Genomic DNA, 23,510 nt, shown 5'->3' with positions numbered 1-23,510 from the left:
AAAAACTCTGCACGTGGACAGAATTGTACAAACAGGCAGGGGGTGCACCAAAGCCCACAATGCACTCCCTCACCAGAGCAGGACTTGGCCACCCTGGCGTAGAACTTGGCCACAACCTTCTATGAACAAACCAATTAACCCTTGGCGCTAAGTCCCCGGCTTCTACAGAGCAACTGACCAAGGCGGTGGTCGGACATGCGACACAGTGGAGAGTGCCAAGAATCCCTGGCTCTAGACATTGGAAACTGAACCTGGCAATGTTTAACGCCAGAATCTTATAGAGTGAGGCTGGCCTAGCAGTGCTGTTCGAGAAATTGATCATCATCATCAGCCTGACTACACCCACTGCAGGGCAAAGGCTTCTCCCATGTCTCTCCAATTAACCCTACCCTTTGCCAGCGGTGCCTATCCTATGCCTGTAAACTTCCTAATCTCAATCGCCCACCTAACCTTTTGCTGCCCCCTGCTATGCTTGCCTTCTCTTGGAATCCACTCCGTTATTCTTGAAGGCCAGCGGTTATCTTGCCTTCGCATCACATGCCCTGCCCAAGCCCATTTCTTCCTGTTGATTTCGACTAGGATGTCATTAACCCGCATTTTTTCTCTCACCTACTCTGCCCACTTCCAGCCTCTTAATGTTACACCTGACATTCTTCTTTCCATAGCTTGCTGTGTTGTCCTTAACTTGAGCTGACCCCTTTCCTTAGCCTCCATGCTTCTGCCCCGTAGGTGAGAACTGGTACGATACAGCTCAAATGGGTGACATTCAGGTGTTCAGTGTGGCATCTCTCGTAGCTCCAACACAGCTTCAGGGCATGAACTTCAGTAGCATTCCTCCTTTGTTCACTTTGTGATGATCACAGTGATGCCATGCTAGCTGAAAAGAATGTATGAGTGTTCTTCAACCATTTTCTAGCACAACATGCAGGAGAACACACAAACACATGCAAGCTCAGTAAAGAACCTGAATAATTTAAAGACAGAGAGATGATTGCTATCCAGTCTTTATTACCACGCATCCTCAATTGCTGCCGCTATCAATCATTGCCCCGCCAATATCTAGCACGAGCAAAGCAGTGCATTATACGAAGTATGATACACCATCAGCACACAAATTTCGTACTAACAACCTTCTTAATGCTGCGCTTAATGACACACTGGGTACATGCATGCTGCACTACAGTTCGATCTCAAGCTTGTCTCACCAAGAGCACACGGATTGCACCACTCGTAGGTTGGACTAGATGCGACGATGCTAAGGGTGCACGGAGTCAGCCCACTTCTTTCGACGGAGCTTATTTTTCAAGAAAGCGCGCAGGTGAACGTTGCGCAGCACGTTTCATTGAACTGATGAAATGCTCACTTGAGAAACCGAAAAGTCGCGCACGTGACTTGAAGCGTCAAAAACAACAGCTGGCTTTGACACTCCACTGCCAAATCATGATCATCTCAAAACTACACTGATGATACAACCAACGCAACTACGCACTACACTTTCAGAAGTTTCTCTTTCAAGTGACATGGCACTACGCACGACAGGCGCCTCAAAGCTCAGAGGAGAAGGAAGAAGGCGAGGAGAGAGAAAAAACAGGAGGAAAGGCGAGTCAACTTCCGTGTGCGAGGTGAGACAGCTTCGCAAAAAGTGATGTCATGGCCTCTCCTTAGTTGTTCCCTTCCTCCATGGCAGCACCTCACTAAGGGCAGTTCCCGGTACCATCGCCCTTTTTGTCACGGCGATGGACATGACATCATCACCGTCTTGTGACGGTGATAGACATCAACGATCATCACAGCGCGAAGTGTACCGGTGCAAACCGTCTCGTTTGTGCCACAAGAACCATCCAACAACCTAAACCTTCCGAACAGCCAAGCCACCTCTATATATCTAAAGCCAAGCCACCTCTATATATCTAAAAAGCCTTGTACCCGGAGGGACCACAAACATGAGAATAAACCCCTACAAAAACGTGATTGCCATTGATGTCAAGGAGTGGAGCATACTAGAAAGCCTGACCACCTTCACCAAACTTGACAATATCAGCGTACGCCCACTTATCCTCTAAGGCAGCAGCACTATGGCTGCCGTAATTTACAACGTCGACATCACCATCTGTGACACCAATTTGCCCATATTAATCAAGCTGGTGACCGACAGCATTTCAATAATCCATGTACAGCACCTTAGCAGATCTAAATGCATCAAGCTGACCTTCATGGGTGACTGAATACCATCACATGTGAAGGTTGGGCATTTTCGACACCCAGTTCGACCTTTCGTTCCGAAGCCGCTACAGTGCAGGAGGAGCATGAGGATCGGTCACGTGAGCAGCGTCTGCAACAACTCCATCTTGTGCCCGAGATGCTCCAAGCCGACCGACTGCCTTGAAGTGTGCAAATTGCCATGACCCTCATGACTGTTTCTCGAAAGACTGCCCCTATTTACTGAACGGGCGGTACTCAAAGAAATGGCGCGAGACCATTCTACACACCGAGAGGCCGCAGCAAAGGTGCGTCAATGCCATTCGCGTCGCCGGAGGTCTACTTTTGATGGGAAGGCTCCAAGAGCCACTGCAGCGTGTCCGCCTTCTCCAGCAGCCGCACTAAATTAAGCAAGCCAGTCGTCTGGTGACGCAGGCCCTCCTGCTTCTGATATTATTTGGCCACCACTGCCGAAGCCTCGCACGCCTACTGTGCCAGCTAAGTTGCCGAAACCGCAGTGTCCATCTCTTAAGACGGCTCCAGACAAAAGCCACCATCTGGACTGTGGCCAAGATAGATTTAAAAGTAATTGAAATGCTCACATCCTTCATGAATCTCATGCATGCTGTGCTTTCCAGCCTGAGCACACCAGCAGCATACAACGTATTGCAAGTACTGGATGGGCTACATCCAGTTCTTGTGGCTCAGCTGAACTGCAGCCCGAAGGGCTGCAATTGAGTTCAGCAGCCAATTAATTCCACATGAATGGCTGGGGTTGCTAACAGCCTTCTGCGATAGAGAGACCCACTGTGTTGTGCTCTGGACCGCCTGGATCATCGCCATTAAGAATCCGCCCGTGCGGCCTGCAGGACATCTTCATACCATCCCGCCACCACCGACTCCGTTCCAGCAAATAGGTGTGGATCTCATTGGCACTTTTCGTATGTTCACGTTGGGGAACCGCTACATCGCTGTCGCCATGGATTACCTCAAACGCTATGCCGCGTCGTGAGCTTTGCCCTCGGCAACAGCTGCCGGTGAGGTGAAGTTTTTCGTAGAGTTGAGTTGAGTTGAGTGGTTGTAAACTACCGTTGGGATTAGCCTTGCAGAGTCCATCGCCTTTCATCACGGTGCCCCAGAGGTCCTGATCACCGATCACATAATACAACCCCCAAACAAACGGGCTCACCGAGCACCTCAACAAGACCGTGGCAGGCATGCTTTCTATGTATGCGGATTTTCAGCACGAATATGTGGGACGAAGTTCTGCCATACATTACTTTTGCTTATAACACCGCCCTTCAAGAGACCACCGGGTTTTTGCTGTTCCAGCTGGTTCATGAAAGAGAAGTAATTACAATGCTTGAAGCTATGCTGCTCCATGACCCAGAGGCCTATGCTTACGATAATGCTCAACTCGCAGCACGCGGAAGAAGTCGGACAGCTGGCAAGACTATGCATCCAAGACTGTCAGCGCGTCGATGCACGCAGGTACAACCTCCAGCATTGTGAAGTTCATCTCCAACCTAGCGATAGAGTGTGGGTCTGTACTCCAGTTCTACGCCGTCGTCTCAGCGAGAAGCTCCTGAAACGCTACTTTGCATCATACAAGGTGGTTTGTTGTACAGACGATGTAAATTACGAGTACTTCCTACTGCGCCCCGAACATCCCATCAGCCCCCTCAGTCTGACGTTCATGTTGTGCACCTCAAAGCTTACTGTGACCGATGGGAGCACATCTAACTCTTTCCGTTCTAGGTATGTTTTACCGTTCTAGTTATGCCTGTATGCGCATCGGGATGATTCGTCTTTAGGGAGGAGAGTAGTGTCATGCGTGCCACGTATCCTTGCTGCTGACTGCTCGGGGCAATCGGCAACGAAGAAATAGAGGATCGTGTGGAGTGCGCGTGAACTGAGTCGCGACAATTTCACCCGGCTCCCACCGAGTCTGGTTCAGGACACCCTGGCCCATCTCCCAGTTGCCTTCTCGGGTTGCCACAACAACCCGTGACAATATATATAGGCGCTGGTTAAATTCTGAGCATTTCTCTATCACCTGAATGATAGTAAGACTATGAAAAGTCTAAGCAAGCTTGGAGAAAGGAGTTAGCTTCTGCGTCACGTGCTGGCACGGATAACATCAGCCACTTGATGTTAGAAAAATTAAAGTCTAAAAAAAATTATTACTGTGGATATAAGAAAACACTGAAAAACCTGACTTAGTATACAATAAAATTCATATGCGAACGTATCGTTCATGCCTTGTGGGCAACAGAAAATGCCAACTATCAGAGGAACTTTACCAACCTGCAATGAAACGCCCAAGCATTCAAGAAAGGGTATGATAATAATTTAACAGAGCAAAGATATCACTTCCTACAGTGATAAGGGCACCGCTCCCTCATTGAAACTTCCTGTCACAATGAAACAATCTGAAAGCTGATTTAGTGTTAGTGATGTTAGTGTACAAAAATGTTGTTACTGTACAACATTAATGTTAGTATACAAAAATGATATGCTCTTTACAGCTCTGGAATGCAGTTAAGGTGGCAACGAGGTTCCAGTAGGTCGACTAGGATGAACAACAGACAAATGTCCTAAGTCACATAGGCAGGAGACATGCACGGCATAATTTTCCATAGAGCGCGAAAGACAGGACAAGAGAGGAGAACACTGCGCTGTGTTCTGTCGTCCTTTCTTGTCCTGTCTTTCGCGCTATAACTATGGACGATTGTCATCAATTCGCCCAACAACTTGCTTTAGCATGATTTTGTTCGGTGTTCCACTCGTATACTTCATCGTTTACGAGGAGTTTTTCAAAGGGGCTCTGAAAGGGGCTCTAATAACGTTTCAGAATGCCTGAGATGTTAAAGCACACCACTTCGTGAATATTGTCCAGCAAGAATTATTTTAATGCGTTTTGTAGAAGCTGAGTTATCTGTAGTCCAAATTTGAATTTCAGCATCTATGTGACTTTCCCTTTCCTCTCGTCACTTTTTGCACGCTGGAAGGTCTGGAAGATCGGCGCTCCTCTGCCGGCCCCACCCCCAGAGGCGGACCTTCCTGACCTGCCAGAGCTATGTCAGTTGTTGGCCGTTGCCGTGGTGGCTGCCTGATGTCTAAAAGAATATAACCAATGGCCATCTCTGAACTTGTACACGCAGGTGCGAGCGACGGAGGAGGGTGCGAGCATGAAAATGTCGCTGGGAAGAGCTCGCCAACTTTCGCGCGTGACTGTGGATCCTCTGCTGCGTGTAGAAGTGTATTATGTGGCTCAGGTTTTCATGACAACACAATGCAATGATTAAGCGAGTTGATGTGCTCTCTTCGGAAGGTGTTTCAGAGCTCCTTTAAAAACAAGACGTATGAGATCATTATCCTTTCCAATATTGCAGGAAAAGTGTAATAACTTGCGGAGTTTTTCTTAGACGGCCTCGGAGTAGTTCCATGCAATGCTGAAACTGATGTTCTTTAGTTTGAACCCATGACTCAAAACCAATTCAACCTCTTTCTAATTAAAAAAATTTGCAATTATAGGCCATTCCTTATTAATAGAAAAATGGCCCAAGCAGCGAGCCCTCAAATCAGATGAGATTTATTGTCAGCTTCATCACGCAGAATTTCTTCCCAACGTGATCCAATGTCTCCCATGTTTCAGACTTGTCCAAGCCTGAAAGGCCATAAGAAATCAAATTCGAGCGTCTTGACCAGTTCTTTAGCTCAATAATTTTGTCTTGAATTTTCACTAAGTCTCAACTGGCTACAGGAAGTTAAGCACTACATGACAAGAATTCAACATTACCCTCTATCTTATCGGCATGAATAATTAATTTCTCTAAATCGTTCTTAAGGGACACATGAAGTTTACTGCTGAAAGCTCGCATTACTGGCTTCAAGACGCTGGACTGTGCTGGCTACAAAGGCAAGCTTTTCTTTTGCACACAGTGATGATGCCGTGGCCCAGCAGTCGACGAAATGTGCGCTCATGAACTGTTGGGTCTGTTGCCAGGGTCGCTAGTTGCCAGCTCGGTCATTCAGACGTAGTGGCGATCTGTGCTGCGGCCATGACTATAGGCCGCAGGCACATGGATTTTCAACGAGCAAGGCTGTGGTTTCTTGTTCTTCGTTGATGATTAACAACATGGGCCAAAAGGAAGAAACTTAGCACGACTGACCACGCAAAGCGAGCAGCGGGACCTAGGCAAACACTAGAGGTGACCATGGCATCAGAGTGATAGTGCCATGGCACAAGCAGTCAACAAACAGCATCCGCCTTCCAAACGGGGTGGGGGGGGGGGGGGCTAGGTGGTTCGATCCCCATGATTCCTGTTACCCATCGGTGGTTTTCTGATGGGTACAAGATCTCCCCCGACTTGGTACTCAAAATTTCTGGGGTGAAATGCTTTGGGAAAGGGCCTTGGACCAAACCGCTGCGTTTATACGTAGTGATTTGTTCCGATGTCAACCAACTTAAATCTGTTTCATGCAGCACAGCCAACTTGTGCTCCTTTTGCATTGTATATACAGTCGTGCCGTTCGGTTGCTTGTTCCTGTTTTAAGACAATTCAATGTACACATTTAAGTGCGGCAGGGCCTTGACAGCCCTTGAAACTACACTAACATTCTCGATCAAACGCACAGCTCAAAACTTCAAAGGCCAAATGGTGCTCCCCGTGATGTGTGCGTATTCAGGGCGTCGGGCAGGCACGCATTTGAACAAGTTGTATAAAGTCTGGAGAAGCTTTGGAGTTGCCACCCTGTTGCCATGTGTCTGGTTTCGAACGCGCTGTTCATACGACTTCCACAGCTGTGGCCTAGTGGTCTGGGTGTCCGCTTCGGCTGCGGGAGGTGGTTGGTTCGAAACCCACTGCCGGACACCCACCGGTAAAAATGGACACAAGCTAACCCCGGCTCGGCGCCCGGCTTCTTCAGGGGTGTGTGCTTGGAGGAGGCTCCGCAAACCCCGCTGCACCCTTTCAGGGGCAAACCCAGTTTCTAACACTCAGCCTGCCAAAGGTGCTTCGTGTTTCACTCCCAATTGAAGAGTTCGACTCAAAGCTCGTACGCTCTAACCAGTGTCAAGTTCAACACTGCTGTAAGCGATCCTTCGTCAGAAGCGAAAACTTCAGAGTATCACTGTGGTTCTGGGCAAGTCCGGTTTTTCTGGCTCTCCGACTTTATGAGAAAAAAAAAAAGGGCCACAAGTTGGGCTTCTAACGCACGAGGCGGATTTAGGGTTGCTTGACGGCGGAACTTATCTCTGATCCGTCAAGGCAACTGTGGTCAAGACCCTTTTCCCAAGCATCTCACCCTAGAAGAGCTGAGCACCAGGCTGGGGGAAATCTTGTACCCATTAAAAAACCGGTGGGTACCTGGTGGCACTGGGGATCGAACCCAGCACCTCCCGAATGCGAGGCGGATGCTCTACCACAAGGCTCTACCAGCTCGGCAGTCTACTAGCAGCGCAACAGCAGTACACGGCATGAGCGACTGTGACGCCAGCAGCCCCGTCATTTGTTTAGCGTTGAGCATGGATTGTCATCACATAGTTTGCCGGAGTGGGTGGTGTTGCTTATCTGAGCGTGCTAGAATTGTGTTTGTGAGAGCAGCCGCCTCTGATAGTTGTAGTGCATTTGGATATAGCTGTGCCAACAGCAGTGTACCATGACTAGTCTTTGTAGTATTATCAACTACGCGTTATCAAGCGTGCAGGCTGATGTACAGCAGGAGCAAAGACTGTTTCACATGTGCCACTTATCATGGCCAGTCATGTGACCTTTGCTGTCTTTATAAAGCCAGCAACACCCAGCAATAAACGTTCTTTCTTCTGCCACTACCCACCGGCTACGTTCCATTACTTCAGTGGTGACGAGAATGGGATAGCTGCACGATGACAGCCAGGCCACCCGAATTCGACGATACGACCGGTAGCTGGAGCAGTTACCATGTTCGTTTGGAGGCCTTTTTTGAAGGCCACGGCATCACAGATCCGGGCAAAAAGCGTGCGCTTCTGGTGTCGGCCCTGAGCGACAACGTGGTTCACCTGCTTCAAGGCCAGTGCCAGACGGAATCGGTGAACAGCTTGAGCTATGAAGTCGTCATACAGCACATGGACAACCACTTCGACCCACAAGCCAATGAGATTGCAGCAAGCTATGCTTTATTTATGCGGAACCACGTGGAAGACGAAAAGGTACGGAACTATATCACTGACCTGAAATGTCTCGCAAAAGACTGCAGTTTCGAGATGTTTTTGGACCGCATGCTGCGGGATCGGATTGTCTGCGGAATCCGTGATGAACAAGCTCGACGACACATGTTGTCGCAACAGAAGTTAAGCCTGGCGGAGGCAGAAGCGTTTGCTCTAGCAGCGGAAGCCACAGAAACGAATGTCCGGGCAATGCAAGAGAGGAGCTTCAACGACAACGGTGCTGCCAACTTCGTACAGAAGCACAGGAGGAATCTGCAGAAGTTCGTACGCGGGCATGGATCCATGACAGAGCCCACTCAGTGTGGGAAGTGTGGCTTGTACCATGCTTCGGAAATGTGCGGACACAAGAAAGTGACGTGTCACAAGTGCGGCCGGAAGGGTCACCTGGCAAGCATGTGTTCCAGCGGTCGCGCAACCCCTTCAGGAACTTACGCGGTGAAGGAGCTAGACGGCAGTGACGGAAGTGGCGAGGAAATGCTCTACGCTTTGGAGGCTCACAGCTACACTAGGAACGAGTCCGCACGGCCATTTGAAAGGGATTTCATCTGGGAAGGCCGGAACCTGCGCATGCTGGTAGATACAGGGTCCACTATCAGCGTCATTCCAAGAAGGGTATTCGAGAATAACCGCGAATGGTGGCCGCCACTGGAGAAGACTTCACTGCGCCTGACGTGCTTCCTGGGACCGCTGCCGGTCCTTGGCCAAGTAGCCATAAAAGTCAAATGCAGTAGCACGCAAGTGGACAGCTCGCTGGTTGTAGTGGATTGCAACGGGCCTCTTTTGTGCGGCCAGAACACCATCCAAGCCTTCTGGAGGGCTGGCATGGCACTACTGGAAGAATGCGCATCGCAGAACATACATGTCATACACGGTGACGCCACGACAGCGAAGCGAAACTTTTGATGGAATTTCCGGAAGTTTTTGAGCAGAGTTTGAGTTGCTGTAAGGGGCCACCCGTGAAACTACATAAAAAAGATGTCACTCTACCACGCTTCCTCAAGGCTCGACCGGTGCCATACGCGCTTCGAGAAAAGGTGTGTGCAGAAATCGACCGCCAAGTCAAGGAAGGAGTGCTTTCACCAGTGAGAGTTTCCAAGTGGGCTACGCCGTTGTGCCTGTAGTGAAGCGAAACGGGGATATTAGGCTGTGCGGAGACTTCAAGTTAACCGTGAATTCGGCGACACATCTGGAACAGTATCTGTTGCCAAAAATTGAGGACATCTTTATTTATTTATTTATTAATACTGCAATCCCAGGAAGGGATTTTCACAGGGTGAGCATACAGAAAATAGGTAAGTACAAATATTAAGAAAAAAAAAGTACAAAGGCCACCAATTAATAATAAGCAACAAAACAGCAAAAATGAAAGGCTCAATGACGTAACACAACAAAAAGGTACACTAAGGTTTGGGGCATATAAATACACTACTATCAAGTCATCAGTGATCATGGTCGACAGGGAATTAATTAAATGAAGAAAGAGCACCAAAACGATCACAATATTAAATTCAGTTCAAAAATGGGAACCGGGAATGCATGACAGAGGACATTATTGTGCACTGAGGTTGCCGATGAATGATGTTACAGATAGCTGTAAGACTTCGTCGTTAGTAAGTTGATTCCACTCCGTTACTGTTCGCGGAAAAAAAGAATATTTAAAGCAGTTATTATGCTGGGTGAAAGGGGTGATTGTAAGATTGTGACGTTGTCTTGTAGAATAACCTGAAGAGAAAGATATTAGTCCATCAATGTTAATTTTAAAATGACCTTTGACCAATTGGTATAAGAACTTTAGTCGAGAAACGCGATTCCTTTCGGTTATAGGTATTAAAGCAGCCCTGTTTAAGAGGTCACTTACTGATGTGCGTACACAGCTATTGTAAACAAAACGTACTGCTTTCTTTTGTATTTTTTCAATTTTATTTACGTTTGTTTTGGTGAATGGATCCCAAATTATTGCCGCATAATCTAATATTGGAAGGACAACCGGTTTATACGCTAGAAGCCGAACTCGGGGTGTGGAAAGTCTCAATGCACGCTTAAGAAAAAAAAGTTTACGGTTTACATTATTTACAGTTTGATCAATGTGTTTAGTCCAGTCAAGGTTGTTAGTAATCCATAGCCCTAGATATTTGTAGTGTGAGACTTCGTAAAGAATGTTGTTGTCAAATGAATATTGGAACATCAGTGGACTTTTCTTGTGAGTGATTCTCATATACACGGTTTTTTGAAAGTTGATAGGCATCTGCCATGCATCACACCAGGAACTAATTTTCTGAAAAGCCTGATTAAGTTTTACCTGATGTGACATATTTTTAATTTCGGAGTATAGCACACAGTCATCCGCGTATAGTTTAATATTAACTGGAATGTCTTTCACGATGTCGTTAATGTAAATGATAAACAAGAGTGGCCCAAGCACTGAGCCCTGAGGGATGCCAGAGTCAACAAAAACAGTTTGAGAGGAATGTTCCCCAAAAGAGACATATTGCTGATGGTTATTCAAATATGCTGAAATCCAATTAATGATTTTGTTATTTCTGAGTGTGCTATTAATTTTGGAAAGCAGCTTTTTGTGAGAGACCTTATCAAATGCTTTGGCGAAATCCATAAAAATGGCATCTGTTTGGCTACCATTGTTAATAGCTTTCGCAAAATCGTGTATAGTCTGAACTAATTGGGTACAAGTAGAATAACCTTTCCAGAATCCGTGTTGGAAATTTGTAATAAAATTGTGTTGTTCAAGAAAATGGGAAAAGTGGGTGTGTATTATGTGTTCCATAATTTTGCAAGCTGTCGATGTTAATGAAATCGGTCGGTAATTGTTAATGTACTGTTTGTTTCCATTTTTATGAAGTGGTTGGACTCTGGCCGTCCTCCAGTCGCTCGGAACCTGTCCTTCGTTTAGAGACCTAGAAAAAATTATAAACAAATACTTGGACACCCATTCTGCATACCTCGTTAGGAATGCATTGGGTATTTTATCAGGCTCAAGGGATTTTTTTACGTTAAGATTCAAAAGCATTTTTGTTATACCCTGTTCACTGATGACAAGATCAGGCATCGGAGGTAAGCATGTTTCGAACACAGGTTGTATGTCATTATCATTAGTAAAAACGGATTTGAAGTATTCGTTAAAGGCGGTTGATATTACTTTTCCGTCATGTGTTAATGTGCCATTGATTTCAAATGCATGGGAATCCCTAGATACTGGTGAGATTGTACGCCAAAATTTTTCAGGTGAGCTAGTTATGAAATTAGGCAACAAATCGCCAAAATAATTTTCTTTATCAAGTGCTACTTGTCCTCGTAGTTGACTTGACAGGGCGGAAATTTTATCCAGCAGGCTTTCAGGATGGACAACTGCTTGCCTTTTCTTTTTCAACTTTTTTAATTTTCTGCGCATTTTTATTGAAGTGCGGGAAATCCAGGGATTGCCACGTTTTGTCTTTTTAACAATGATTGGCACAAAACGGCTAATACACACCATAACCAGATCCTTGAAAGAAATCCACAGATCGTCTATATTTGCGGTAGACCTCGAAAAGCTATCAAAATGAAAGGATAAGGTATCGATTATTGATGTGTCATCAGTGCGTGAGAAGTTGGGAAAACATGACTGTTTTGGATGCCTGTCAATAGCGGCATCAGATAAGGTAAGGAACACGGCCTGGTGATCGGAGATTCCTAGGATTATTTCGCATTTTGTTTTAGTACTAATAGATCCGCTTACGAAGAAAAGGTCCAGTATAGATTTAGCGCTGTCGTGTACCCTGGTGTACTCGTCAACAAGTTGGGATAAATCAAATGCTAATGCTATGTCCAACATGGCATCACCTGTTTTGTCATTATGGTTTTTGAGAGACATCGTGCGCCAGTCAATATTAGGCAGATTAAAGTCGCCAGCTAGAATTTTCCGATCGCCAGGTTTTAAATATGTGTTCGTGTAAGTTTTTAAATCATTTAAAACCGATATGGAAGAAGAAGGGGGCCTGTACAACACACCTATAATGTACCTGATTGTACCACAATATGTTTTACTGAAAATGCACTCTACATTAGGCACGTCAGGCATCCTTAAAACTCGTAATGATTTCTTGTATATCATACAGACGCCGCCACCTCTTCCAGTACGGTCTTTCCGGAGTACATTGTAACCAGTAGGCACGAATTCACTGTCGAAAATTGCATCATGTAACCATGTTTCGGTTAGCACAGCAATGTCTGAATTGTTAGTAAAAAGGAGCCCTTCAAGCTCGGTTACTTTATTGATTACACTTCTGCAGTTAATGTTTAAGATTTTCAAGGATGTAGGATCATGCTTTTTCTGTCAGTTATTTTTCTTATTGACCAATCTGACACGCTCTCCTTTCTGGGCATCCAAAACAAACATAACACTATCAATGCTAACTTTATCAAAGACCAGCTTTACCTTAGCGCCATTTGCTTTTTCTTCCGCTGCGCTGTCCCACAAAAGTTTACGCAAGTCACGCACGCGCTTTGAGAAGTCTTCCGAGATAGAGTACGACGATCCTTTTAGTTTGTAGGCTGCTTGTAAAATGGATGCCTTTTCCCGATAGCCAAGAAATTTTATGATAACCGGTCTAGATTTGTCACTGGATTTACGCCCAAGCCTATGAAGTCTTTCTATACCTGTAGGTGTTATACCTATCTTCTTTATTATTATGTCGTCTTTCACTTTGTTTTCAAGGTCTTCAAGCGTCTCGTTTCCTGACTCTTCTAAACCGTAAATTATAAGATTATTGCGACGGCTTCTGTTTTCTAAGTCGTCCACCTTATTCATCAGAAAGGACAACTGGCTGTCAAAATCTGCTATTGTTTTTTCTATTTCGCTTACTTGTTTTGTCAGCGTGCCTAGCTTGGACAACTGCTGTTCAATGCCATCTATTCTGTTGTTTAGTGTAACCATTTGCTCTTTTATTTCATTCTGACCGTCGATTATTCCTTCAATAGTTCCTTGCACTTTCTTTTGGCTGTCTAGCAGTTCCGACAGCAATTGCTTCTCAGTTGGTCCCGGGTTTGTCTCAATATCGCCCGAAAGAAGTAGGTTAGTAAGCAATAAAGCAATGTGCGCCAGAATACATTTGAAACACTGTGGGCAGGGCAGCAGCAACAGAAACCGGTTGTCACTACGATAACAGTACATGGAAACGTTTTTACTAACCTGTAGAGCAAGACAAAAATGGTTGCTGAGCATGTTGCCGATACTGCTGCTGGCCTGCCCACTGAAGAAAGTCGACGTTGCTCGCTCTTTTAAAGGGGCTTGCTGAGCCATGTGATGTGACGTCACAGTTGTCGAGATGAAGCGATGCGTTGTCAGTTGCGGAACGGAAAGCAATGTAATCGCCGGGCACCTGGCACGAGCCAGATTTTCCGATGCCGGCTCACTGAACACATCCACGTCGATTGCTCTTGATGCGCAGGCGCTGGGCCACCGTTCTTTCCCGCGATGCGAGGGCTCGTTGACCAGGTCAAACGACGTAGCCACTGGGTCGCAGCCACGCGGTGGAACTGGTCCGCACAGAAGGGCCGCCAAAACCTGTAGAGCAAGACAAAAATGGTTGCTGAGCATGTTGCCGATACTGCTGCTGGCCTGCCCACTGAAGAAAGTCGATGTTGCTCGCTCTTTTAAAGGGGCTTGCAGAGCCATGTGATGTGACGTCACAGTTGTCGAGATGAAGTGATGCGCTGTCAGTTGCGGAACGGAAAGCAATGTAATCGCCGGGCACCTGGCACGAGCCAGATTTTCCGATGCCAGCTCACTGAACACATCCACGTCGATTGCCCTTGATGCGCAGGCGCTGGGCCACCGTTCTTTCCCGCGATGCGAGGGCTCATTGACCAGGTCAAACGACGTAGCCACTGGGTCGCAGCCACGCGGTGGAACTGGTCCGCACAGAAGGGCCGCCAAAGCCTGTAGAGCAAGACAAAAATGGTTGCTGAGCATGTTGCCGATACTGCTGCTGGCCTGCCCTCTCATCTCTATACGGGGGGGGGGGTTCACTACTTTGGATTTACGACATGCGTATAATCAACTTCAACTGGACGACGAAGCACGAAAAATTGCCGTGTTGAACAGACACAAAGGGTTGTTTGCATACAACCACCTCGCTTTCGGCATCGCATTGGCTCCAGGTTTGTTCCAGCGCCACCTCGAATCTGTTCTGCTAGGTCTTCCTCGCATCAAGGTGTACTTGGACGACACGACATCAGTATTGCTGAAAAGGAGAACGACAATTCCACTCTCCGGCAAGTCTTCGAGCAGTTGTGTGACAACGGACTCAAGTTGAATCTTGACAAATGCAGGTTCCGCGAGAAGCAAGTTACGTTCTTGGGCCACAAGATCAACGCAACTGGCTTACACCCCCCTCAGAATATGGAAGCAATCACCGCTGCACCAAGACGAGGGACGGTGAGCCAGCTAAAATCCTTTTTGGGGTTGATCGCATATTACGCCAAGTTTTTGCTGAACCTTGCAGCAACGTTGGCTCCACTCTATAGGCTGTTTGTGAAAGCAGCACGATGGCAATGGACAGCCGAGCAGGAAAAAGCCTTTCAGGCAGCCAAGTGCACTATGGGGGAAGCGGAACTTCTCACGCACTACGACCCCGAAAAGCCGTTGCGGCCTGAATGCGACGCTTCGCCAGTAAGGGTCGGCACGGTGCTGTCACACCGAATCGGGAACAGGGACCACCCCATATCGTTCCGTTCGAGAGCTCTGACACCGGCTGAGTGGAATTATTCGTAACAGGAAAAAGAAGCATTGGCCTTGGTGTTCGGCGTTACAAAGATTCAAGATTACTTGTTGGCGAAGCATTTCACTCTCGTGACGGATCACAAGCAGCCGACCGGACTGTTTCACCCGGAGCGGCCAATTCCGCACATGGCCGCGGGAAGAATCCAACAGTGGGCACTGCTACTGTCTCCTTACCATTATAACCTAGAGTACCGCCCAGGGCACCTAAATGCTAACGTAGACGCGCTCAGTCGCCTACCTTTGCCGGGATTGGGTGAACGAAAAGGGCAAGCACCCATGGAATATGTGCTTTATACGCAGGGCCTAAATTCCATGGCCCTTTCCACTCAGCAACTAGCGGACTTAAGCCGCTCAGACGATACGTTTCAGCGGATGAGGGGGTGGATCTCACGCGGCTGGCGACGGCACTTATCGGCAGCACAGCAACACCTGATGCCGTATCTTTCTCGCCATAACGAGCTCGCCGCCAGCCACGATCTGATATACTGGGGCCATCGAGTAGTGTTGCCGGAGGCGGCGCAGCGATGCATGCTAAAGGAACAGCACGACAGTCACCCCAGTATCACAGCCATGAAGCACACAGCTCGAGCGTTATTTTGGTATCCTGGACTAGGTAAGGACATCAAAGTGTTGGTTTAAAGTTGCCCTCATGGTATTCAATGCTGGCCTATGCCGGCTGCTGAAGTTCTGTCTCCATGGCCGGCGAGCAACAAACCACGGAACAGGTTGCATATGGATTTTGCAGGCCCCATCAATGGCTACCAAATTTTCGTTTTGGTTGACACCGAGACAAAGTGGATGGAGGCCATACCTTTGAACACCGCCACAGCAGAGACCACCATTCAAGTACTTTCGCACGGTTTGGCCTACCATACTGCTTGGTACCGGATAACGGGCCACAGTTTGCAAATGCCACCATGTCTAGTTTCTTGCAGGAAAGCCATGTGAAACACGTCCGAACAGCCCCATACAAGCCACCACAAGCCTACACAAGCCACCAGATCGTCTCACATACTCCAGCTTAGGGGGAAGGGATGTAGTATTATCAAGTACGCGCGATATGTTACCAAGCGTGCAGGCTAATGTATAGCAGGAGCAAAGACTGTTTCACACATGCCGCTTGTAACGGCCAGTCATGTGACCTTTGCTGTCTTTATAAAGCCAGCAACACCCAGCAGTAAACATTCTTTCTTCTGCGACTACCCACCGGCTACGTTCCGCTACTTCAGTTTTGAGGAGCTTGGACGCTAGCATGAGTGCTGTACGGCGGTGCATATTTTTTCTTGCATGTTCTGCTTTGTCAGCCGGTAATAAATGGTCTTGTCTGGTGCACTACCTGGCTTGCGAACCCCTCTGAAGAAGGAGGTTCCATCACCTTTCAGCTACTCGAGACATTGCAGGTCGGTGTCCAAGCACTGCTGCTGTGCAAAAGTGCTGCTGCTGATAGGTCCTAGGAAGGCAACTCTTGGGGTCACAGGCATGAGCAAGCGAGGTAGCCAGAGGGGGCTTTCAAGTTAGCGAGCCAGCATAATGCATGATGGTCATGGACAACCCTGGATGGCCTTCAACAGATGCAGGGGCGGAATTTCAATGTGGCCCATATGATCATGAAGCATTTCATCATTGAATAGTCAGCCCCTGTCTTTGACAGCGAGCGATTTGCATACACAACGGCTCGCTCTGTTCCTTTCTTCCTTTACACAAGAATGGCGCAGAAGCCCAAGCTACTTACACTAGAGTGAATTCCAGTTTTAGCTTCATCACAGTTTGCAAGCACTGGTGGCTCTTGCAAATGGCGCTGAAGTTTCTTGAAGGCTTCAATATGCACCGTTTCCCACCAGAATGGAACATCTGCTTTTGTCAGGTGCGTCAGGGGTTCCGAAATGCGTGAAAAGTCATTAACGAATCCGCGATGACAGGCACATTATACCAGAAATCTTTACTGCCAGCAGGCTGCGGGAATTTTGTGAAAGCAGCTCTTTTCTGCAGGTATGATTTGAACCAAAAACAGCTGCTCCTCGTTAGTGAGGTGGCACTTCTGCTTCGAGGTCAGCTCTGATGACTGGATTGCCTCCAGCACTATTTGAAGCCTTTTGCAGGCGGCCATGTAGGTTTGAAGAGAAGACAACAACATCATTTAAGTACACTAGACAAATCTGCCACTTCACGCCTGCCAGTACTGTATCAATCACATACTGGAACACCGCTGGTGCGGAACAAACTTCAAAAGGCATTACCCTGCATTCGAAGAGACCATCAGGCATTATGAATGCATTCTTCTCCCGATTGCTTTTATTGACTTCAGTTTGCCAGAAGCCACTCTTGAAATCCTTTGAAGATAAGTACTTGGCATCATACAGCTGGTCCAGTGTGCATGGGAAGGGGTAGACATCTGTCTTCGTTATCTTGTTCAGGTGAAGGTAATCAACACAGAAGCTAAGTGTACAGCCCTTCTGATACGTGGCGTTCTCTTGCACTGATTCATCAAACTATCGCAAAGCAACCACAGACGCTCAACAGGATACGAAATCTGCATTGCACGAGGACAGAACCAACTGTCAGGTGCAACACAACAATGGGCGCACATACATTAAGTGTTCCAGACCTTGTAGTACTGTGGTTTCACAAATCCATAATGTGCTTCTGTCAACTGCTTTTGCTGCACGGTTTGTTTGTAGACAGGTTCCAGGGGCTCGAAAACATCTTGGGAAAGTACTTGCCACCGGCCATACCATGCTGAATACGCCGGTTGGGAAAGTGCATTAACTCACTCAATATCTACACTGTGTTGTCATGAACACCTGAGCGAAATAATATACTTTTACACTTAGCAGAGAATCCATAATCGTGCATGAAAGTTGGTGAGCACTTTCCGGCGACTGTTTCACACCTGCATTTCAAATTTCACACTCCTGTATAACTCTGTTAAGAGATGGCTATTGGTTAGACTTTTTTCAGACATCATACAAATGCCGTGGCCAGTCAGCTGCACCACTCCGGCAGGTCCCCCTCCCCATTCGCAACCAGCAGTAGGCAGGCTGAATGTTGGGGCAGGCTGAGGAGTGCCGACATTTGAGTGTGCAAAAAATAACCGAGGAGATGGAAAGCCATATAGATGCTGAAATTCAAACTTCGACTACAGATAACTGAGCTTCAACATAACGCATTAAAAAAATTCTTGCTAGCAGATATCCGTGAAGCGATGTCCTTTATTGACAACCGCTTTCAGGGCTCCTTCAACCACTTAGCCAAACGTGGACCCTCTGAGGCAGTGAGTGGGCACAACAAGGAAGATGATCATAGTGGATTTTTTTGGCGCAAGGGCATCTGTGGCCAAAGAGCACCATGGCACAAGGTATTTTTCGTTTGCTCAAGGTGGGGTCAAGGATCCATTTCCCCACCATTTCACCCTGATTAAGCCGAGCACCAGGCCAGGGGAAGACTTGTACCCTTTGTTTCACCGGTGGGTACCCGGCGGCACTGGGGACCAAACCCCGCACCTCCCACATGCGAGGTGGATACTCAACCACTGGGCCACCGCTGCAGTACCCACAACAAGGAACAGGAGGGGGTGTCAGCCTACCTTGTCAAAGGAGTGCTGTGCCAGGCTGTTGGGCAGGAGCAGGTCACGCTGCAGCACCGACACGTCCTGCAGCTGCTTCTTGGGCAGGTAGCTTTGCAGGCACTCGCGCAGGCGCTGCACCCGCGATAGTGATGCGTCACATGCCACTGCACTGCCTGCGCACACAATGGGACAACCCGCCCCCATTTAGGGCTCCAAAAGGGTTCCCCCATTACAGTGGCCTCTAAAAATTCAGGGGTGATATACTGATGTGGAGGAAATGTGACAGCATTCGCCTTTTCGACTTTGCCCATGTACTAATGAGAGACACATTTAAGATGCTTTGAAACTGCTTCCATGACAAGCATTTTGGTCAGTGGTGGACAATCTGGCCTCCGTCACCACATTTCTAACGGTCAAACTTGCATTGTGGCTCAAGCACCAATGTTTCATGCACACACAATCTCTGCTTTGACAACTTGATCTTTTGCCGAGCCATTCTTTGTCATATTTATCGCATTCAGGCACTCTCAGTCATCTTTAATTTTGCTGAGTCATTCTTAGTATGGCCTCTCCCTCCTATCCCATACAAGTGGAGAGGGAAATAACCCCACCGGCCACGGATGGCATCGCAAATACTATCACATTAAAATATACTACCACTTAAGATGAAGGCAGCTGAGAGAGACACACAAGTGCTCGTCCATCTTCTCTGCGGGAAGGAATGTAGAGAGAAGGAGGAGCACCGCTTCCCTCACTCAAGCCCCTTGGTCCTGAGAGTAACGACAGTCTCCCTCCACGCTCTCGGTACCACAGCTATACGCATTGGCTGGCACCTGTGAGCTCGCTTCTATATAGACAACAAGTGCACGTAGGCGATTTGATGCTTCTATCCATGTGACGTTTTGGTACAGGGAATGAAGTGGCTAAAACAAGGGTGCTGGGGACATGAACAAGTAACGTCGTCACCACTGGGCTCATATGCCACAGTGCACATTGGCTTTCATGTTTAAAAATTTCCTTCTCTAAGGAGAGATACCAAACATGCTCATCTCTAAATTTATTTCTGCACTGATGTCAACACCATGCATTACGATTGTGGTTATCATATATCTCTTAACTTCCATTGAAATATGGCTTTTCGCATTTTTTTAAACATAATTAGCAGTTAAAGTTTACGAGTAAAGATCACAGTACTTTTCTAGATATAGGTGCAAAAAGTGGCTAGCAGATTTAGTTTGAAGGCATATTTCACAATATTTAGCGAGTTTCAGTACAAAAGAGTCCATCATTTAAAAACTGATGCACATTTAACGACTGCTGTCTTTCTTAGTCTAATACTTAAGGAATTTCACTGCTGCTTGTACCGCTCTTGACATGAACTCAAGAAATTTCTTGAACATGGGAGAGGTTAGCCTTGCCGAGGGTTTGCACTGCCATTTCTGGCTGATTTGTGATAACGCGTGAAATGAAGTGATATGAAGATATGTTTAGGTCTTTTTTTAACCTGGCTGGTGTCTAGAATGCATTTATATAGCTATTCAGTTATGTGCGTACTTTTAGAGATTCACACTGTAAAGCACGCTTAGTACAGCATTTCCCTGGATACTATGTGCTGATAATACATGCTTAAAAGTAAAGTTTTGCATTTTGCAGACTGCATGCAGGTGGGGACAGTGAAGTATGTGTGCTTTTATTACTGCCCATTACACGTCATGCCACATATGATACTCGGTGTTACTGTGCTTTCATTGTCATACATTCACTAGGCTTTTGTTGCCATCGCATGGCCGAATTGTTCTACGACTGTTTGCTGGCAATTATCAACACCTTGATATCAAATTTATCAATGAAAATATTAGGCACACGTGATCTTGGCTCGTGAAGCTGCGGTCTGTAGTTTGGAAATCATGCTACTGCAGAAGAGTAATTTCCAGATTTCATTAACCACATGAAAATACGTCACACTATGGAGTGTCCCCTTTGAAACAAGGTGGTGGCACTTGCCACCATGGTAATTTCCACTGCAGATTTATCCGCTTTTTTCCAGTCAAGACTGGTCAGCTCTAAGCTGTTTTCTATTGTGGTGTCCCGTGTTGCTCTCTCATTTTGGGCGATTACCTTATCGTCTTTCCTAAATGACTCAGCTATAACTGATGCAATGTAGTTCACAGCGTCGTCTCCCTCTAAACATTTTTCCTCGGTATCCTGAATCTGTTCCTGCTTTGTTTAATTCATTTTACAAAGCCAGCTTGTATGGTTTCAGAATGATCTTGGCCATCCTTTAGTTGCATCGCGAACTTCCGCCAGTCAGTAATCAGAGGACTGCTTTATTTTAGCCTGGCAAAGGACAGGGTTAATTGGAGAGACATGAGAGAGGCCTTTGCCCTGCAGTGGGTGTAGTCAGGATGATGATGATGAAGGACGAGGACCTGCACTTGCCGTTTCTTTTGTCGACAAAATTCCCACTTTTGGCCTACTTCCGCTTCAGTTAACTGCGCCCTCTTTGCTTCTCTGTGTTCCTTTGAAGCCACTCGTTGTTGCTCGATGGGCTTCCTAATTTTCATATTCCACCAGCTTCGTGGCTTCCTCTTTCCTCTCCAGCGGTTTGCTCCTTTTACTTGTTTCATTTTTGTACTAATGAGTAGTTCTAGCTGATAATAATCCCACTTTTCCATGGAGCGCTCCTCTATTGCTTACTCTAGCCGGCTGCTATTAGCTTTATTTGTTCGTCGTTTTATTTTGCATTCTCTTTTTGACTCCTCTGCATTTCTATTTTGATCAGGGCTCCCAACTGTAGACTAATACGCTTATGATCACTTCCCAGACTGTGCTTCCCCTCTTCGTATATTTCCATTATTGCGAGCTTGCTATACATACCCTGCGACATTAGGCAGTAGTCAATGGTCATCTGCCTGTTACGGAATTCCCACGTGATTTGTCTCTCACATTTAGTTTCTCTATTTACAATAACTAGGTTGTGTCGCTCCCAGAAGTCTAGCATCAACTTCCCGTTACAATCTGTGTATCCATCCAGATCCTCGATGTGGCCATTCATGTCCCCCAACAGTATAATATCGGCGCCTTCTCCAAACTGCTTTATGTTGTCATTGAGACACTTAACTATATCCTTGTTTTCCTGCCTGCATTTGTCCCCTATCCCTAAATAAACTACTCCTTGCCATATCCTTTTACCGGAAATTGTGGCAGATACCCAGACATGTCTTTTGCAGGTTGACTTTATTCTTTGCCAATTCGTTCCTTGAGGCATCAGCATACCTACTCCTCCTCCCTACCTCTCCGCTGTTGTTCTGTTGCTCCTTTCCCAGACGTAGCCATTAATAAACCGTGGGTCTTCTGGATCCCTGAGATGTGTCTCGCATTGCACGTACACACCTACTCCTTCATCCTTTAACTGCTGTTCTATCTCTAACCATTTCGCTCTCTTTCTACCGCCTTGCATGTTTATGTACCTGATCCTGGTGTTAAATTTCTTTTTTTGTAGTTTCCTTCCTGGACCTCCTAGTGGCCATTTTATTGGCGTCAGCCACCATTGTTACACTTTCTACTTTGCTTATACTTACCCCTACGCCCTAAGCCGCCGTGGACCATCTGAAAAAGCTACTGCCCGGCCTGCCAGGCGCCAGCCGATCTCTGCTCCTACCCTTCCACTAAAATGAATGCCATCCCGTGTAAAGCCTCTGCCAAAGCCTGCTCTATGCACTTCCCTTTTTATGTCTGCCACTTCAAAGCCTTTCTCCTGGCTTGACTTCGTTACCTCTCGATTAACAGCCACAACGTCCTGGGTAACCTCTCCATTCCGTCCTTGCACCTCCGGCACTGTGCACACCACAATCTACACTTGCTGTGCTATCGCCCTTATATCGACAGCTTCCTCTGCTAATCTTTCCACTACTTTTGCGGCTTCACCATTCAGGACATCATTTAGTCCCGCCCCTACCACTACCAAACTGCGCTCTGCAACATTCTCAGAAGGTTCGCTTTTTGTTGCTCTCAGTATTGCGTCCATTGTCCTGCCTGGGGATGCCCCGACTGCTGCCCGCATATAACTTTTTACACGCTCCATTATAGTTCTTTTGCACCTACACATATTTGAGTCACCGGCGATAAGCGAGGTACTCTCTTCCTCCATCCTAACTTCTGGATTTTGAGGCCTCTCATCAGTGACTGCGACCTCATTCCTTTGGGTTGGCTTGTTCCCTTTCTCTCCATCACCTCCAGGCTTCCTAGCTGCCACGCGTGTGTAGATGTTACTGTGTGAACCTGCCTGACACCTACTTCCTTATCGCTGTCCATGCCAGTGCAGGCCCCATCCACGTGGCTTGCGCAGGAATGTCCGCCAATGTGGCTTCGCTTGGCGTCGCTTTTGCCTCCAACACTTGACTAAGCTGTTCTTGAAGTTCGCGCTTCTCTGCCCTCTCTACCTGTAGCGCTATTTCCAGAACACACATACATACGTAACGCTAGGTTTGTGTTCACTTGGTCAGCCCTGTCCAGGCGTGCACTAAAAACGGAGCATATGCACATAAAATCCGCGCCTTCAGCCTCCTCTACAGATTCGAACCACGCTTCCTTCAAACTCACTGACACCTCACACTCCTTGCACTTAACCTTCAGTTGCTTGACCATCTTAGCAGCACTAGATTATTGCTACCACACAATGGTAGAATATATACAGGCTAAAAAAAAAATATACAGGCTAAAAAAAAAAACGCTTGCAACCACGTGCTCAAATAAAA

The 23,510-nt window shown here is 47.0% G+C and overlaps 1 protein-coding gene across 3 annotated transcripts in view; it reads right to left on the bottom strand.

The window, feature by feature from the left end:
* l(2)10685 (5-methylcytosine rRNA methyltransferase l(2)10685) overlaps positions 1 to 23,510 on the bottom strand; it is a 109,804-nt gene that overhangs the window by 11,260 nt on the left and 75,034 nt on the right. The window contains exons 5-6 of one of the 3 annotated variants that reach the window (XM_077629637.1): positions 18,772 to 18,926; positions 13,596 to 14,345 (exon numbers count right to left, since the gene is read on the bottom strand). In XM_077629637.1, coding sequence (XP_077485763.1) covers positions 13,596 to 14,345; positions 18,772 to 18,926 — 905 coding nt within the window. The remainder of the gene's footprint in view (positions 1 to 13,595; positions 14,346 to 18,771; positions 18,927 to 23,510) is intronic. The other 2 variants (XM_077629638.1, XM_077629639.1) reach the window with 2 other exon arrangements.

Source organism: Amblyomma americanum, chromosome 7 (assembly GCF_052857255.1).
Source record: "Amblyomma americanum isolate KBUSLIRL-KWMA chromosome 7, ASM5285725v1, whole genome shotgun sequence".
NCBI classification, from domain to species: domain Eukaryota; kingdom Metazoa; phylum Arthropoda; class Arachnida; order Ixodida; family Ixodidae; genus Amblyomma; species Amblyomma americanum.
Note: the sequence above shows the minus strand (reverse complement) of the source record. Positions and strands in the feature narration are given on the sequence as shown.